Here is a 19933-nt window from a genome sequence, read left to right as displayed (position 1 = left end):
GGATTGAGGAGATACTGGTCAAAAAATACAAAATTTCAGTACAATGAAAAAACGTTCTAACTGAAAACAGGGAAAAAGTTTTCTTCTTTTTGCTTTGGGTTTGTCTTGTTGTAGTGGAGGGTGTTCCTTTGGTTCACTTACTTCCCATTTTTCTAATAAATGCATCTTCTTCTCATTGTTTCTTGGCCTCAGCCCACCAGAACATGCATCTGATGCAAGTTAAGACTCTGGGGTTGATCTCCATGCCTGTTCCTTTCCTTGTCCTACTTCCCATCTCTGACTTTTTGATCATTCTGCAGTGTTTTGCTATCTATCTTCCATATCGCTAATTTTGTCTTTAATTCTATTTGCTTCTCAAGCCAACCTAGTTAACCTTTTAAGTTCAATCATCACATTTTTAATATCCATGAACTTTGTTGTTCTAAACGGTCTTTTTTCACAGCAGGCTACTTAGATTTATTATACAGTAGCTCAAATCTCCTTGAAGATACTGACTAACATGTTTTTAGCTTCTGCTATGCTCCCCAAAGTCTGCTTACTCTGGGCCTTTTCTTTCATACTATTTATTCTCCTCAAATGTTTGGTGATCCTTTGATGTGCATTCACACTTTGGAATAAAAGACTGGGCCAATCAACAAGAGAAACCGCCGCATGCTTCCTGTCTGGTATTAACGCTGTCCTGGGGAAGGCCAGCTATCTGCAGGCTCTGTGTAAGATGACAGAAAGTGTCCAGTGATGGGCTTTGCTTTAAGGTATACAAGTAGACAAGCAGGGAGGCAGAGTGGGGGACAAACACCAAATCTCTCAAACAGTCTCTCCTCCAGTGGTGAAGGAAATTCACAGACACTGCCTGCTAGAGAGCCCACACTTCCTTCCCAGGACCCTTGTTATTGCGGGAGCCCACAGGGATCTGACGCTCTGCTCGGCTTCTTTCTCACGCCCCAACACCCACTCAAGGATCCCTCCCCAGACACAGTTCTCAGTTTTTAGCCAGAGACCGTTGTATAAATGTAATGCTTTGATTTCCTAAATATTACTCTAGGACCCCTTCCTGTTGGTGGCTGTTAGTCACTGTAAACTCAGCTCTTAATTCCCCCCTTTTCTTCTGCACCTGTGTTTTGAGTTACAATTGTTTTGTTTTTGTTTTCCTTTTGTCAATATAATACCATCTGTTTTCAGTCTTCCAGGAATTCTTCATAACTTTTAGTTTACTAGAGGTAGGCATCCTTTCAAATTTTCTAATACTGTTACAGATGTTTTAAAATATTCACCTTTTGTTATTTAAAAATATTTTTGGCAAGAGGGAAGCTGGATGCATGTGTTCAGTCTGCCATTTTACTCTAAAAATCCAGACTGTCCTCCTGAATGCCTAAATATTTTTTTTCTAATTTAAAATGCTTTATTCAAAGCACCCTAAACTAGTAATTTGCTAGGGAACTGAAAAATATTCCTCTTCACTCTGCTTGCTAGTGAACAGAACAGACTTTTGGCCTCTTGAATTCATTTTAAAAGTAACCGCAGTCTAGTTAAACAAGGTAAGGTCCACAAAAGAAAAGACATTTAAGCAACATTTTCCAAAGAGAGAAAAAAACCACATATATGTAAGGTTTGATGAGATAGGCAGTCCTAGAAGAATAAATGATACTTCACCAGATTTCAAATGTAAAGATTTATTTATTTACAAGGAATCAAAAGTTTGATCCAATAAAAAGGCAGTTACAATAAATCTAAAGCCACTAAGGATGTAAGTTTGATTTTTCAAGCTTGATTTGATTTCTATAAAAGTATAAACCCCAAATATATTGCTTCTACACGTTATATGCACATCAGATGCCAAGTCAACAACTATTTCATAAATGTATAACATCAATCTTCAAGAAAGCAAAAAAATACAAAGAAAAGATGGGGTCTTTTAAAAACAGAAAATCTGAATGGGAAAAAACTACACACATATCTAAATTAATTTCCACACAGAGATAATGACAGATGTAGAAGATGGTGTCATGTTACATCCTACCTTTTCAGCTCTTACAGAATTGCTACAGTAATTCACAAGTATGGTGAGGGAGGGAGAGTAGCTAAAAGAGGTTTTTTTTTTTAATCTACTGTGATTTTTGGTTTTACTAATGGAAGTATTGAGACTAGAACAAAAAGCACATACTAGATAGATACTTACCTGACCAATCCTGGCAAGAGGACTATCGTCTCACTCACAAGGAATTTTAAAAATCTGAAAGTCTTACAGAAAAATCCAGGTTTCCAGTTTGTCTTGAGTAACCAGAAAAGTTGACAAATCCAGCCCCACATTCCTATGGGAAATCATAAGCTGGAGCCAGTGGTGTGCTGGTAAATGTTAACAACTGGTTCTCTATAGAAGAAAAACAAAAGCAAAAGCCCCTGACCTGTATAGCCTTTGCCATGGTGTAAATATTCCCATCACGGCTGATTTCAAGCTCCCAAGGTGATGCCTGGAAATGACAGGCACAATCAGCTCATGGACAACAGTGGCTGGAGCTGAGTGGTGGCTGCCCCTTGGACAGGAGTTACGGGCCTTCAGTCCTCACTGCTCCCTACAGTCTTACAGTGGCTGCTCCCTGCCCTGGCACCAGCCTGCCCCACCCCTTTCTCTCTCTTCACCCCCAAGAACTCCTGAGCCAGATCCAAGCTGGTGGTAGGCCTGGACATAATGTCCTCCTAATTCTCATCAGATCACATGGAAAAATCATTGCTTAGGTACCACATTTTAGGAGGGGCACTGCCAAGCCTGAATAGGTGAAGACAGCAATGAGCTCAGAAGACATCCCCGACACAGGATGGTTGACAGCACTGGAGATGTTCACACCAGATACTGACTGGGGCAGTGACTCTCAAGATGCAGAGAGAAGAGATGATGGGGAGGGAGAAGTGCGTCAAATGAAAAAAAAAAAAAAAGAACCACTTCATCCAAAAATTCTTGACTCTGATATGTTCAATTGAATTGCAAATGACATTAACCGTCCATAACACTTTTATGTGCACTGAAGGAAAATATGGATCTCTAAGGATTGTGGAACATTGTTTAAAGGAAACAGTCACCCTCCTCGAGTGTCTAAAGAGCTATTCAGTGGAAGAATCTATTTCAGCATCCATTATGCTAATTAACAAGGCATGTTATTTTCACCAGTGGATATCCAATTTCTAACATTTATTATGCTAATTTGATCTGATATAAAACCATAAAAATAGCACAGACACTGGTAGTAGCTGTCTCTGCAGGGCAGCCCTTCTGATGAAAGGCCAGATGTCTAGCCCTGGATACCCCCATCTAGAGAATGGCTTAAATAAGCACCTAACACTAACCCACCTGATGTTTTATGAAGCTTTTTGAATTAGAATAGACTACTGGGAGATGATATTTTTTGATGTCATTGTTCACAAAAGGGAAGTAACTGAAAGCGCCAACCTTTAGAAAGGACAGTAATATCAGTGCTTATTTTAAAACCAAGGGGAGCTTAGGAACATGGTCCAGTCAGAGGAGGAGTGCTCCCCTGTGGTGCCTGAAACACTCCACTATCCACAGCTGCCAGCACTCACCTGGGAACTACTGTTCTGATGACCCCAGCAGCAATGCACAATTCAGTGCCCCAGCACCAAAGGAGGAAAGAAGACAGAGGTTTGTTTGGGTTGGTTGTTTTTTTTGGAGGGGGGGATGTTTATATTACTTTAATCTTGCATTAGTCATCCAGCTTCTCCTAATTTTTCTTCTCTTAACTTTTCCTCTGATACCTCCCCTACCCAGTCTACTGCAAAGGCTCTTGCTCTAAGAAGTAATGAAAATAGGCCAGGCGCAGGGTCTCACACCTGTAATCCAAGCACTTTGAGAGGCTGAGGCAGCGGATCACTTGAGCACAGGAGCTCAAGACCAACCCGGGAGACATGGCGAGACTGTCTCCACCAAAAATACAAAAAATTAGCTGGGTGTGGTGGTGTGCACCTGTGGTTCCAGCTACTCGAGAGGCTGAGGTGGGAGGATCACTTGAGCCCTGGGAGGCGGAGCTTGCAGTGAGCCAAGACTGTGCCACTGCGCTCCAGCCTGGGCAACACAGCGAGACCCTGTCTCAAAAACAAAAAAAAAAGTAAATGAAAATGTTTTGTAAACTACAAAGTATTATCAAATAGAAATAGTATTCCTTGGAATTTGTGTATTATTAATAGTAACAGTGATCATTAAAATGAGTCATTTCTGCTAGTGTTTAATAAATTAATTCCTTAGAGGTAAGTCTCCCTCCAGGGGCTACTTCATTACCAATAAATGTTTACTAAATGCCCACCATCTGCACCAAATGGTAGATGCTTGGAATACAAAAGCAGAAGGGAGCAGGAGTCTCGCCTTCAACAGGCAAGGATATCCTATAGACTCACAGCATCTTAGGCCATCCTTCAAGTCTAGCCACCCTCCCTATGACAATCCCTTCTATGTTGCCTCTGAACAAGGGTTATCTTGTTTCTAATTGAACGCTTTGGCAAAGTGGGCTCTCGTTACCTGGTAAAGCAGCCCTTTTCACCTGATATGTTCAGTTAGCTGAGGTACTTACTGGGAAAGAAAACTCCATACATATGAAGGGGAGTCCTGTGGCAGTGCGCACCTGAGCCATCACACACACAAAGATGGCAGAGCCATGAACGGGGGACGAAGGACAGTCCCCGAGCACATGCCACCACACATCCTGAACGTACGGCTGGTTATAGCTAGTTAATGTTTTGGAAATGCTATTTTATTGGCTAGGAAGCCTTTTCCAAATGAAAATCTCTTTACTGATAGATTAGCGAAGGTAGTATAGAGGAGTTTTATTTTGTTTTTTTTTTTAATCAGCAGAAAAGTCTTTCCCGTCCTCTGGGCAGACAGCAGAGAATTATGGGCTTAGGTTTCACAGCCAGGCTGCTTCCGTTCAATTCTCAGCACTGCCACGACCAGCTAAGTGTACTTGGGCAAACTACAGAAGCCCTATAAACCTCGGCTTCCTTATCTATAAAATGGGACTAATTATAGCACCTACTTAATAGGGGTGTTCAGAGAGCTGAATGAGATGATACTATAATCCTTAAACTGCAGTCCCCAGACAAACACTAAGGAGTTCATGAGAAATTTTTACTTTCATTATTTCATGGAGAATCTTTTTTAAAATTTGACATAAGCATCCTCTGAATCAGATGGCTAGCTATTATGTCACCAAGTATTGCTATATAATTTCAGTGACTATGTTTGTATTTTTCCAGTCTAATGAAAAAAGAGGTCAGGTGCGGCAGCTCACGCCTGTAATCCCAGCACTTTGGGAGGCCAAGGCGGGTGGATCACTTGAGGTTAGGAGTTCAAGACCACCCTGGCCAACATGGTGAAACCCTGCCTTTATTAAAAAATACAAAAATTAGCTGAGCATGGCGGCCAGTACCCATAATCCCAGCTACTGGGGAGGCTGAGTCAGGACAATTGCTTGAATCTGTAAGGCAGAGGTTGCAGTAAGCCAAGATTGCGCCACTGTACTCCAGCCTGGGCAACAGTGAGACACTGTCTCAAAATAAAAGAAAGAAAAAAGGACAGAGACAAACCCAATATGAAACTGAGGCATCTGCACTAAGAAATAGTCAAATTATGTCACCACAATCTGTATGATGAAAAATTTTACAAGAGTTTGCAGGATGAAAGTGGAGGGGAAATTGCATTAAAGGGCAAGTGGCATGACAGGTAGGCTAACATTACAGAATCAAATCCAGCAGGCTGGCAGCAGATGCCACAGTCGTGGAACAGAGGCTTGGTTGTAGCAGATCTTCATCTACTGTGTCATGGCTAGCTTTTATTGGCTATATTTAATCTATAAATGTGTATTGTAGTTATGAAGTTATAAAGAAACTACCAGAATAAAGGCCAGGTCCATTTTTGTGCTTTATATATTCAAGTAACATAATAAAGATAATCATATTGTACTTATGTAAGAGAATGTTCTCATTCTTTTTTTTTGAAATGGAATCTCACTCTGTTGCCTAGGCTGGAGTGCAGTGGTGCAGTCTCAGCTCACTGCAACCTCTGCCTCCCAGGTTCAAGCAATTCCCTGCCTTAGCCCCCTGAGTAGCTGGGATTACAAGCACCCGCCACCACGGCCGGCTAATTTTTGTATTTTTAGTAGAGACAGTGTTTCACCATCTTGGCCAGGCTGGTCTCAAACTCCTGACCTCGTGATCTACCCACCAAGGACTCCCGAAGTGCTGGGATTACAGGTGTGAGCCACCATACCCAGCCCAGGAATGTTCTCATTCTTAAGAAATGCACACTGAATTCTTTAGGAGTAAAGAGGAATGATACTGCCCACTTACTCTCATATATCTCAGGAAAAATAATATGCAAATATATATACATACCTGTGTGTGTGTATATATATATGTATATATATAAAACACGTACAGAAAGACAGAGAGAACATGTGCATGATGAAGGAAATAGGGGGAGATACAAACAACTGATGAATCTGGTTAAAGGACATGTGGTAGCCAAAGAACTACAGCTTCTCATAACTAGAGAGATTGCACTTAAAGATTCAGATCCAGAGTTCCCCTAGGAGTATCATTAGACCAGTGACTCGTGTGGGGAAAGGGACCTAATGTCACATGCACCTGAGAAGGCTTTGTCAGAATGCCTGCAAGTACCCCGTCTCCTCTCTGAGGATTGCGGATGGCAGCAAGCCACTCTTATGGATGAAAATGCATGGCACAACCCTCTGGTATTTTAGGATATGAAAGTAAAACTCACTGATGCAGTGATCAGATAAGCCTCCAAATTATCAGAAATGATCACCGAAGGAAGTCCTTAATGAACACTACAGAAGAGTTGGCACAAAAAGGATACAAAGGCCATGTTATATTGAGCATTATTTTTAGACCTACCTTTTCTAAAGTGCAACTTTACAAAACCAGGAGTCCTCAAAATACACAGAGACACAGGCAGACATAGACAACAAAACAACAACTGCACTTCCCGTCTGGGCTTTCCTAAAGAAATTCTCCCAGAGTTGCACACACAGTTGCTAGAAAACAAGAGTACAGTGCTCCTTCCCTCACGAAGGGAAAACGAGACTTAACACCAAGACTCCAAGGGGAATGGGCAGGAATGACATCAGTATGTTGTTCTCTTTCCAGGGCACCAGAGGACTTGGCACTCTGATCACAAGCAAACACAACTACTCCATTAGAGGCAGTTCCTCCCTATTCTAAGCCTATATTATTCCCGGGTTTTCGAGTCAGTACTCTAGAAAATGGTCACTCCCTTTGGTGAAAGCTATTTGTCTCCCTCCTGTGCTCTGGGGCATGCCTGCCCCTTTGCTGTGCCATGCCTCAATCAAGTCTGCCTTGGAGATGCTGATCTACTCCAGCATGTCTGAATATTACCGGCTCCTTTTATTTTCATGGTCCATGTAGCAGTCAGATCATCCCAGTACATACAACAGAGAAGCCAGGAGTAAGTTTATCCCACGAAGGAGATGTAAACCAAATCATGTTTTTTCAAACTGTGGGTTCCAATGCATTAGCGGACCCTAAAATCAATGTAAGGAGCCATGACTCAACTTCTATTTAAATAGAGTGCAGACCAGAAAAGACACATCAAACTGCACTGTGCAAAGTAAGGGTAACCATTGTGTCCTCTTTTTATTGTTTTAAACATATTTTAGAGACAGGGTCTCACTCTGTGGCCTAGGCTGGAGCGCAGTGGCACCATCATAGCTCACTGCAGGCGAGTGCTCCCAGGCTCAGGTGATCCTCCCACCTCAGCCTCCCGAGTAGCTGGGACCCCGCCGGGTATGTGCCACCCACGCCCGCCTAATTTTTAAATTTTTTTATAGAGATGGGGGTCTCATTTTGTTGCCTGTGCTGGTCACAAAACTCCTGGGCTCAAGTGACCCTCCCACCTTGGTCTCCCAAAGTGCTGGGATTAGAGGTGTAAGCCACCACGTGAGCCAGTACTGTCTCTTAAAACTTCTGGATTGGTTATCTCAGTATACGTATATGAAGATCGCAATATGAAATGGCTTTTTTGAGACAGGGTCTTGCTCTGTGGCCCAGGCCTGAGGGTAGTGGCGCAATCATAGCTCACTGCAGCCTTCAACTCCTGGGCTCAAGCCATCCTCTTGCCTCAGCCTCTGGAGTAGATGGGACTATAGGCACACACCACCACACCCAGCTAATTTTTTTTTTTTTTTTTTTCTTTTTGGAGAGATGAGGTCTTCCTATTTTTCCCAGGCTAGTCTCAAACTCCTGGGCTCAAGCAATCCTCCCTCCTCAGCCTGCCAAAGTGCTGGCATTACAGGCATGAGCTACCATGCTCAGCCTAAAATGCTTTTTCACTGTGTACCACAGTCAACAATATTCAAAAGCCACAGTATTAGATGCTCAGAGAAAAGGAGAGAGAAAGAGACAGAAAAATCAGGAGTGGGCCCAGCTGAACTAGTCACAGGAGCAAATCCCCTAAGAGGTTCACCTGGTTGATGCACAAGCTGACCAGAAGTCATCATGATCTTGAGGAAAGAAATCAATCAGAGAAAACAGTATATAAGTGCAACTAAACATTACGTTATCATTAATCTGATCTAGTTTGCTTTCCTTTTTTAAGGCAAATATCGACTACAACCTAGAAATATCAACATATTCCATATAAGGGAGCCATGTGTCCCCATAATAATAAAAGCTTGGGCTCTTAGGAATGCTTACTTGAAAGGATTATGGTAATCAATGTTTCATCAATTAGTCAACATTCAATAATCATCTCCAAACAAGGAATTAGTGAATTTCTTGGGGCAGATGCAAATGCAACCCCTGCAAAATCTGCTGTCCTTGCCACATCACTCATACCAGCTCCGTCCAGCCTTTCTGATCATCTGCATATTCATTCAAAAGCACTATCTTCTCCACCAAAACCCTCAGAGTTTTAATTTAAAATTATTTTAATCTAAGTGAGGAAGTCAGCGGATGCAATTAGATCTTAAAATTAGAAGATATGGTAACCAAACATAACGATTTTGTAAACACTGCAATAAAATGGAATATCATGTTAAAGACATGCCAAGGTGTTGTTTTATACATTAGCACCAAGCACCTTGCCCTCCCATTTTCATCAATTTACCCTATTAAGAAACAGCTGGGCCTGTAATCCCAGCACATTGGCAGGCCGAGGCAGGAGGATCACCTGAGGTCAGGAGTTCAAGACCAGCCTGGCCAACATGGCGAAACCCCGTCTCTACTAAAAATACAAAAATTAGCTGGGCATGGTGGTGGGCGCCTGTAATCCCAGCTACTTGGGAGGCTGAGGCAGAGAGAATTGCTTGAACCTCTAGGAGGTGGAGGTTGCAGTGAGCCGAGATAGTGCCACTGCACTCCAGCCTGGGCAACAAAGCAAGACTCTATCTTAAAAAAAAAAAAGAAAAAAGAAACAGCTGGAGGCTGGCATAGTGGCTCACACCTGTAATCCTAGCACTTTGGGAGGTCAAGGCGGGTGGATTGCCTGAGCTCAGGAGTTCAAGACCAGCTTGGGCAACATGGTAAAACCCCGCTTCTACAAAAACACAAAAAATTATCTGGGCATGGTGACATATGCCTGTAGTCCCAGTTATTCAGCAAGCTGAGGCACAAGAATCATTTGAACCCAGGAGACAGAGATTGCAGTGAGCCGTGATCGCACCACTGCATTCCAGCCTGGGCAACAGAGCGAAACTCTGTCCCCAAAAAAAACCAGCTGGAAAAAAGTTGGGACTTCCCAGCACCAGTATCACCAACCACTGAAAGGAGAGGTTCCTCAAGCACAAGGAAGAACACCAATCTCAAGTTGTATTTCCATTCAGTACCTTCCAGGGTTACCCTAGACACTGATTACATCAATGTCTCATGAGCAGTGGAAAGATTATTTTAAGTAAATTTATCCCTTCTAGGCCATCTAGATAAGTGACTATTGTGTTACTACAAAACCACCATTTTACTATTTATTTTAGCTCTACAGTATACTGTTGAGATATTTCTTTTATTCTCCACTAGTAGACACACGGAAGCCTTAATACTATCGGTATTACAGACTCAAGTCATAATAGGTACTGTTCCCTTCAAAATGCTGAAACAATAACATCCTCAAAAATGCCCAAGTTTTCAGTTCTCCAGGAGCAAAGGAAAAGAGAATCATTTAGGTCACCCTGATGAGTTGGGAAACTGATCTCAAGTAGTAGAACATTTTTCTGTTTGTAATAAGAGGCCCAAATCAGATTACATTCACAAGGCTTTTTTAAAGTGTTGAGGAGAATGTTAACCTCCCCTAAAGTCTGAGAGCAATTTACAACAAAAGCTAAAATAGAATTAATGTAGGGCAGAGAAAGCTGAGTCAGGCTGAACCAGCCCAAATAAGTCTAAGAAATCAACTGAAAGACACTGAAACCTAATGTTCAACTTTGTCTATAAATTTTTTGACTTTTCACACACTTACATAGTAACACATAATTAATGAATTAGGTAAGAAAATACAATGCCTGGTTTTCGAGCTCTGCATACTTAAGAGTGGTACACAGAACACAACAGTAAGAAAAGTCTCCCAAAAATGTTAATAATAATTAAAGACAGCTTTGAACTGTTTTCCTCTTACTCAAATGTAAAAAATGACCCTAAGAAGCTGAAATCATGACACAAGGGATTCGAGAATTATGCCAGCCCATCCCTAAAGCAGCTGGAGTCATTAGAGTCAAAGGAATGTTCGGCTAGACATGGTAGCTCACACCTGTAATCACAGCAGTTTGGGAGGCCAAGGCTGGTGGACTGCTGGAGGCCAGGAGTTTGAGACCAGCCTGGGCAACATGATGAAACCCCATCGCTACAAAAAAAAAGAATAAAAGTCTAACAGCCAGTAGAGAGGCAGACCTCAGATTTTAAGGACACGTACTTGCTGTCTGCCAATCCATGAAGGACTAAACTGGAAGGAGCTCATCTTCGAGAACTTATAATGTACAAAACCTCAACCTAAATTTTTCGTTGTTATTAATATTTTAGTACTTAGAAAAAGAACTGTTCCTACATGAAACAGTAATTCTTACAATACTGTTTAGCAAGTAACCGTAACTTTGAACAAGAACATTTAAAAATAAATATATTGTTGGATGAGCAGGAAAATCACTTTAAAATGTTGTAGAATAATCTTCCAATATTGTTCCTTTCACCCATCCCTCAAACTACACTAATGAACATTTTTTTCTCCCAGTATTTGCTCTTTCTCAGCAATGCAAACATAATTTGCATGACTGTTTTCCATTATGACACATACTGTACAATTCCAATGACATAAATGACATTCGATGATTTTTTCCATCTCTAGCTCTCTACTAGTCAATCAGTCTATCAACTAACACATATTTATCTCAGCATCTGAGACACATAAGGGGTATCTTCATTCCAGATCACTGACAGTCACCTGAGAAGGAAAGAACGACCGACAGTTAACAGTTCAAACTCTAGCATACAAAGTTAAAATACCAATTAAGGCCAGGCGTGGTGGCTCACATCTGTAATCCCAGCACTTTGGGAGGCTGAGGTGGATGGATCATTTGAGGTCAGGAGTTCGAGACCAGCCTGGCCAACATGGTGAAACCCCGTCTCTACTAAAAACACAAAAAAATTAGCTGGGCATGGTGGCAGGCACCTGTAATCCCAGCTACTTGGGAGGCTGAGGCAGGAGAATCACTTGAACCTGAGAGATGGAGGTTGCAGTGAGCTGAGACTGCAACACTGCAATCCAGTGTGGGTGACAGAGTAAGACTCCATCTCAAATAAATAAATAAATAAAACAAAATACCAGTTAAATACCAGTACCCATACTTGAGTCCAGGAGTTTGACACCAGCCTGAACAACACAGCATGATCCCATCTCAAAAAACAAACAAACAAACAAAAAAAAACAGTATCCATAGTTAAATGCCAGTTAAAAGACTTACATGTTCTTGAAAATACAAATGAGGATGTGAAGCTGTTATCTCTAAGGGAAACCACCAAAATTAACAGCAAATAGCCAGAAAACCATGTAGAGAAGCACGTAATTTTGTTATGGAGCAGGAGACAAGGGATCAATAAAGCACTTAAGCTATTTTATAATAGACTCCTCACTTACGTTTTTCGTCATCAGCATGCACCAGAGATGCTGCCCTGGACAAAACATCCAATGGCGTCTCCATTCCTGGTTGGAGCCTAGAAGGAAAAAATAAAAGAGGAAAAAATAATTTAAACAGAATTCAAAAGACTCTTAGAATCCTAGTCATTAACAGAACGAGTCCTCAACCAAATGCAAATCATTCTTCTAAGGATGAAATTCTTCCCACATGAAGAAACAGGATGGGCTTGGTTCAGGGAGAGAGAAAAGGGTTAAATTCCATTTAGTCTACTAAGCTAAACTTTGCCAACTCCAGGAAGCAGCTGATGTAGGAAATAAAAGAAGGGATATTGTGAATATTCATGCCCATGTTATTTGGTGCTTATGTTTATGTGTATGCATAACATGCCTGTATAGACATGCCCAATAAAAGAAAGGTTTTCAGAATAAAGGCTGCTCTATGAACACAGCATCACTACCAGTGAGGTGGTGATGCAGCTTAACAGAGGTGCAGCTTAACACACACCACATACTCATGGAAAACTGTGTGAGAATCCCACTGGTAGGTTAAATGATATTTTAAGTCCAATAAGAATCTTTATGTTAAAATGTCACGTTTTGTATAATAGTACACAATCACCACCTATCATCAATTTATCTAGCATCATGTTTTTTAATAAGACTGGATTTTTATTGTTTCCTTAAATTACAGCATACTATAAAAGTTAAAACAGCAAGAGATTTAAAGTTGGAGGAAAGCCCTGGAAAACCAAAATGCTTTTGCCCAGCTTCCCTTTTCTGGGTTATTTAAACACACACACATGGTTACTGGCACACACACCCTACTAGCTCACCAACTGAGAAAAACAACTCCTTAACTGTACCACTTTACAGACACTTGGAATTTATTCAGCATTCTTCAACACTTATGGAGTACCTACTACGTATGCACCGGTCACAACATGTGGCAGACCAGCTTTTCTTTGTAATATTCATTCCTCAGGCCTCCAAAGAAACATTGATCCGCCATGCAAGGTAGCTCACGCCTGTAATCCCAGCACTTTGGGAGGCCAAGGCGGGCGGATCACTTGAGGTCAGGAGTTCAAGAGTAGCCTGGCAAACACGGTGAAACCCCATCTCTATTAAAATTACAAAAAATTAGGCTGGGCACGGTGGCTCACGTCTGTAATGCCAGCACTTTGGGAGGCCGAGACGGGTGGGTCACCTGAGGTCAGGAGTTCGCGACCAGCCTTAACAACATGGAGAAACCCCATCTCTACTAAAAATACAAAAAAAATTAGCCGGGCATGGTGGCCCACGCTTGTAATCCCAGCTAATCCGGAGGCTGAGGCAGGAAAACCCAGGAGGCAGAGGCTGCGGTGAGCCAAGATTGAGCCATTGCACTCCAGCCTGGGCAACAAAAGTGAAACTGTCTCAAAAAAAAAAAAAAAGAAAGAAAAGAAAAGGAAAGGAAAAAAAGAAACATCGATCCCTGATCATGCAATATGACTTCATTAATTAAACATTAAATATCTAGGAGAAGCTCCAGGCAGGAAAAATAAGCAGGAGCTTCCAATCTGCATGGGAGACAGGCCACCAAGACATCTAGCTTAAGGCAGCATTCTTCCAAAGCATTCTGCACTGGGTGTTCATATTCTGTGAGAAAAAAAGTTTTTCTATGGTAAATAAGGTTGAGGAAGCCTGGAGTAAACCCAGCTAAGCAGCGTGTTTTCCTCCCCGTGCCTTTAATCTCCCGTTGTGGGGACAGAAAGCCCTGCCTGCACACGCGAAACCTCGTAGACGTCATGAGCCATTTTTAACCTGAAACGCATCTCAGGGAAACCTGGGGAAATATTGGGTTAGGGCAAAATATGCCAAGCGTCAAAACAGTGCTAGAAACAAAGTCCTACAGAAATACAGATGAATTCTGAAAGGCTTTGTGAAGAAAACAGAACTTGAGCGGGGCCTTTGAAGAACGAATAGGAAAGTTCCTCCCCCAGAAGGGAAGAACAGAAGCAGAATCGGTTTAACAACATGCTGCCCAAATCGCCTACAAGAGTGAAACGGGGAGAGAAAGTAAGCGACAAGGATGGGAATTTAGACTGGGACCACATCGTGGAAGGACTGAGGGCTTTGACGGGACCCGGGCTTGACATGCACGAAGAAGCCACTGAAAACTCCGTCTGAGCAGAAAAGCGGCTCAGTCGTCCATGCGTTCTGGGCAAGTTATCCTGGCGGCACCACATGGAACGGAGTAGAGCTCGGGAAGCTGAGCACAGGGCGGACAACGGGAAAGCCAAACCCGTGGACTGGCACGCAGAGGGCAGCGAGGGGCACGGGCACGGGAGCCGTGGGGACGCAGGAAAACGGAGAGGCGGAGCTCACTGAGCTTGGCAGGCAGAGAGGGGAGGGGAGGGCCATGGAAGACTAAGAGTGGCGGGGAGGCAACGACCTCCTAAACCACGCACACGTCGTCTTTTTCAGAGAAGGGAGAATGGGTAAAAGCAGAGGTCTAAGAGGGAAAACCTAATAGTGCTCACATTCCTGATCTTTGTAGAACAGAAAAGACCATCTCCTGAGAGGAAGGATTTGTGAACTTGTTCAACAATGGAGAAAACCAACAAGGGTCTGGAATTGACAGAAAAAATTTTGCTGAACTCCCAAGAACTAGGTAATATTCTCTTCACCCAAGCCAGTTTCCTATTCAGGAAAGATCTGGGTTTAAAATCTTGTGATTTGGTCGAGACCATCCTGGCTAACACGGTGAAACCGTGTCTCTACTAAAAATACAAAAAATTAGCCAGGCGTGGTGGCAGATGCCTGTAGTCCCAGCTATTGGGGAGGCTGAGGCAGGAGAATGGCGTGAACCCAGGAGACGGAGCTGGCAGCGAGCCGAAACCACGCCACTGCACTCCAGCATGGGTGACAGAGCTAGACTCCGTCTCAAAAAACAAAAAAACGGTCTTGTGATTAGGGGTAGTAACTGCTGATAAGCATCCTACTCTGCAATAATACAGCATTTATACTTATAATTCTCTAAATTAATTTTACCCCATTAAGTTAAAGGACAATGCTTTCAAAATTCTAGACCTAAATAGATTAATACACATCTTAGGTTATATAAAGTATGCACAGAAACAAAATATCAAAGCAAAAAAGCATCAAATGACATAAGGTAGACCCAGAATTCTAGCACAGTGGGAAGATTAGACATTTAGGTTTATACAGATGCTATGAAATCCTAAACCTACTAAAGCCCCAAGCAAATTACATTCGAAGTAGGTGGATAAGACAATGGGTGTTAAACGTTCATCCACAAGGCACCTGCCATCTGCTGCAACCTTATTAATGAAATCAACCAATGTTTATTCTATAATTATTCTAAGCTCATCAAAGTGCCCAAGAAAGGTTAAGGAGAAACAGAAGATAGATCTTGGCTTTCAAGGAGTCATGCTCTTGTTCGGAAACTAAAGTTTATAGGATAGGATAATGACAGGCAAAATTAAAAAGAGGATAATCAAAGACTAAATATGATTTAAAACTAAAATGGGTATTGTGTGATAAAAAGAGATGTGTTTGCCTTGTACACATCTATTTTTTGTTTGGGGGTGGTTTGTGGATATGTGTGTGTTTCAAAAAGCCACTTGGAAAGTTTCCTTCCCTGGTTGCCCGCAGTCACTCTCCTCTCTGGCCTCCCTTACCTTCCTGGATCGCACTGTGTTTCTGTATACTTCCTAGGTACAAGGACCCTGTCTTATCCCCAGTGCAGTCATCCTGAGTCAACAGTCTGAGGAAAGGCACAAGGGCAGGAATGAGCACCTGGGACAGGTGGCCAGACCTGCCTGGTTAGAAGTGAAAATCCACATTAAGAAGCAGCAGAAGCTAAATTCAGGTGAGCCTGATGCGGGTGGCCTTAGGAAAGAGCTGACAGCTGGCCTTCAGGTTTATACTTAATGTCATAGGTAACAGGCAGTTGTCATCATCTGTCCCTGAGCTGGCCCGTGACATGATGTTCACACTATTTTAGTTTAGAAGTTCCATAAGTCTAGGCACGTGGCTCACGCCTATAGTCCCAGCACTTTAGGAGGCTGAAGCAGAAGAATTGCTTGAGCTCAGCAGTTGGAGAACAGCCTGGGCAACATAGTGAGACCCTATTTCTACAAAAAAATTTAAAAAATAAAAAATGAGCTGGAAGTGGTGGCATGGGCCTATGGTCCCAGTTACTCAGGGAGCTGAGGTGGGAGGATCACTTGAGCATGGAGGGTTGAGGCTGCAGTGAGCCGTAACTGCACCACTGCACTCCAGCCTGGGCAACAGAGCCAGATCCTGCCTCAAAAAAAAAAAAAAAAGAAGAAGAAGAAGAAGAAGAAAAAGAAGTTCTGTGTAGAATGGTTTGACTGGAGAGGGTGACTCCAGAAGTTACTGGAGGTGGATCAGTTTAGTGAGGCTTCTGTAGGAAGCAGGTGTGAGATAAGGACAAATACAGATGGGAAATGAGGGACGGAGACCAAGCGTTATCTAGCCACAGAAGAACAAAGCAAAGGTGGAAGATAACAGTTATTAAAAAAAAAAAAAAAAAAAAAAAAGGTCTTCCAGGCGGGTGTGGTAGCTCAGCCCCATAATCCCAGTGCTTTAAGAGGCCAAGGCAGGAGGGTCGCCTGGGCCCAGGAGTTCCAGACCAGCCTGAGCAACAGAGAAATTTAGAAATTTAATCATTTCTACAAAAGATTAAAAAATTAGCTGGGCACAGAGACGTACGTACACCTATAGTCCCAGCTACTCAGGAGGCTGAGGTGGGAGGCTGCCTTGAAGCCAGGAGGTCGATGCTGCAGTGAGCTATGATCACACCACTGCACTCCAGCCTGAGTGACAGGGTGAGACCCCATTTCTAAAAAACAAACAAAAAGTCTTCTGAATTTTATGTCTTATATACATCCTATCCACAGCACTACATAAACCCAATAAAACATATTGATAATGTGGGAGGAAAAACCATGGCTACAGTATTAGTTGGAGGATCACACCACATTGAGAGGCAGATCAGCATCATGATTATTTCAGCATCAAATTAGCATCAGGATTAATATGAATCCAGGTAAACCACTTCCAATCTATGTGACCCTGGGAAATGACAAACTGTGTGTCTACTTCCTCATCTGGAAAATGGGAATATTAATATTACCTCCCTCATACAGTTTTCTGAGAAGTGAATGGGCCTTAATATAGGTATTAAAATAATTATTTGCCAAAACATATGCAAATATATTAAATAAATCGCAAATGACAGTAAATGTACTGAAAATGACAGGGCACAGTCCACTACTTTAGATAGCGTGATCTGGAAAGATTTCGCTGAAGAGATGAAAGGAAGTTGAGACCTAAAGAATGAGAGGAATTAGCCTCAGAAAGAGCAGGGAGGGTGGGGGAAGGTGGGAGACAGCAGCACTGTGCTGAGACCAAGACACAAAAGCTGGGCAGGTGATGTGGGGAGCAGCCAGGGTGGCTGCCCTGAAGTCAGCAAAAGGGAGACCTGAGGTGGGCAACATGGGGCCAGGTCACGTGTGCCTGGAGGGCCTGCAATGCTGAGATTTTATTTTAAGTCTGTGAGAAGTCCTGGAATGGCCCAAAAAGCTTTAAGCAGGGGGGTGACAAGTTTATTTTATTTCCTTTATGAACCATAAATTATATTCTACCTTGCACAAAAAAAATTATGCTGCATCTGAAAAACAAACCTAGGTCTATCCCAATAATGTCTTATTTCTGTGGTAGTTTTTGCATTAGGATATAGTGATAACCAAAAATAATCCATTGAGGACCAGGCATGGTGGCTCACACTTGTAATCCCAGCACTTTGGGAGGCCAAGGCAGGCGGATCACTTGAGGTCGGGGGTTTGAGACCAGCCTCAACAACATGGTGAAACCCAGTCTCTACTAAAAATACAAAAATTAGCCAGGTATGGTGGTGATGGCACCGGTAATCCCAGCTACTCAGGAGGCTGAGGCAGGAGAACTGCTTGAACCTGGGAGGCGGAGGTTGCAGTGAGCCAAGATTGGGATAGCACACTCCAGCCTGGGCAACAGAGTGAGATTCCATCTCAGGAAAAAAAATAATCATCATCCATTGAAATGCTGACACCTGGAACATAACACCATTTAAGTGAGAGGAGTGTGGCTCTAGAAAAAGATACAGAGGGCCAGGTGCAGTGGCTCATGCCTGTAATCCCAGCACTTTGGGAGGCCAAGGCGGGCAGATCACAAGGTCAGGAGTTCAAGACCAGCCTGGCCAACCTAGTGAAACCCCATCTCTTCTAAAAATACAAGAAATTAGCCAAGCATGGTGTTGGGTACCTGTAATCCCAGCTACTCAGGAGGCTGAGGCAGAAGAACGCTTGAACCTGAGAGGCGGAGGGCGCAGTGAGCTGAGATCGCACCATTGCACTCTAGCCCGGGCAACAGTGCGAGACTCTGTCTTTGGAAAAAAAAAAACAGATACAAAGTACACTGTGTGCTCCACTGCACTGCAAACCAGTTTCTGGTCTATCCATTCACCTTTTTCATGGTTGTCAAACGTGAACATAATTCATCATGAATAGACATATATTTTGTTGTGGATTTTTTTTTTCAGGTAATGGTCACATATTTTCTCTGCCAGTCCACATGCCTTTCCTCACACTCCCTTAGCTTCAATTAATATGTTCTTCCAAATAGCTAAAGGTTGAGAATTAGGGAAGAAGAGGTATCAATTTTAAAGCTACAAACACTTGGGGGCATTCAGTGCTAATGGCAAGCTCAGCTATAAATCTGACAGCCATTTTTTGGCCTTCCACAAAGAACTGTCCCTTTTTAGTCAACAAGGGGACACGAGTACCTATCTTGGTATGTTAGTCCGTTTTGTGTCACTATAAAGTAATACCTGAAGCTGGGTAATTTATAAGAAAAGTTAACTGGCTAACAGTAGACTGTATAAGCATGGTGCCAGCATCTGCTCAGTTACTGGTGAGACCTCAGGAAGCTTCCAATCATAATGGAAGGCACAGCAGAAGCCAGCACATCACATGGCAAGGGCAGAAGCAAGAGAGGAAAGAAGGTGCCACATTCTTTTAAACAACCAGATCTCCCACGAACTACCAGAGAACTCAGCCATCACCAAGGGGATGGCACTAAACCATTCATGAGGGATCACTCCCATGATCCAACCTCTCCCGCCAGGACCCACCTCCAACACTGAGGATCACATTTCCACGTAACATTTGGAGGGGACAAACATCCAAATCAGATCACTTGGGAACAGCACTGTGGGGTATATTAGATTATATTGCTTTTCAAGCAAGGGAACACAACTCCTAAGATATGTTATGTAAGTTTTCCAAGAAGATTTGCACAATAAAAGCTACAGCACCAGGCATGTTCCCTCCATGTCTGTCCCATGGCAGTGGCTAGATATGATATACTTTAGGTAAGAGTACGAGAACATGGAGCAACTACCTTTTCTAGATGTGGAGGCCAGGGGGGTGAGCATGGGAGGAATCACATTCAAATTGTCCAGTGTTCCTGCCACACACAGTAAAGGGTCAAAAGTCAGAAACAGACAGATATCACTATCCTGAAACACCTGATGGCCTCTCCAACTTCCAGATGCACACAATAAAATACCCTAATTTTTGTTGGCCCTGTTACATCATGAGCCCAAACTCTGGCCTCCCCAGGACCACTCCCTGAGCTAAAACCAACTTGGTCTCAGCTAATAATATACAATGGTAGGACAAACCCAAAAGTATGAACTATCACACCATGGCA

The 19933-nt window shown here is 42.7% G+C and overlaps 1 protein-coding gene across 3 annotated transcripts in view; it reads right to left on the bottom strand.

Annotated features, from left to right (window-relative positions):
* Positions 1-19933, bottom strand: part of VGLL4 (vestigial like family member 4) — a 158511-nt gene that overhangs the window by 128940 nt on the left and 9638 nt on the right. For all 3 annotated transcript variants that reach the window (XM_017955250.2, XM_017955252.2, XM_017955251.3), the window contains exon 2: positions 12158-12234. In XM_017955250.2, coding sequence (XP_017810739.1) covers positions 12158-12221 — 64 coding nt within the window. In that variant the 5' untranslated portion in view covers positions 12222-12234. The remainder of the gene's footprint in view (positions 1-12157; positions 12235-19933) is intronic.

The sequence above is a fragment of the Papio anubis genome, chromosome 2, assembly GCF_008728515.1.
Source record: "Papio anubis isolate 15944 chromosome 2, Panubis1.0, whole genome shotgun sequence".
Taxonomy (NCBI): domain Eukaryota; kingdom Metazoa; phylum Chordata; class Mammalia; order Primates; family Cercopithecidae; genus Papio; species Papio anubis.
The sequence above is the reverse complement of the archived record's forward strand: the minus strand, read 5'-3'. Positions and strand labels throughout refer to the sequence as shown.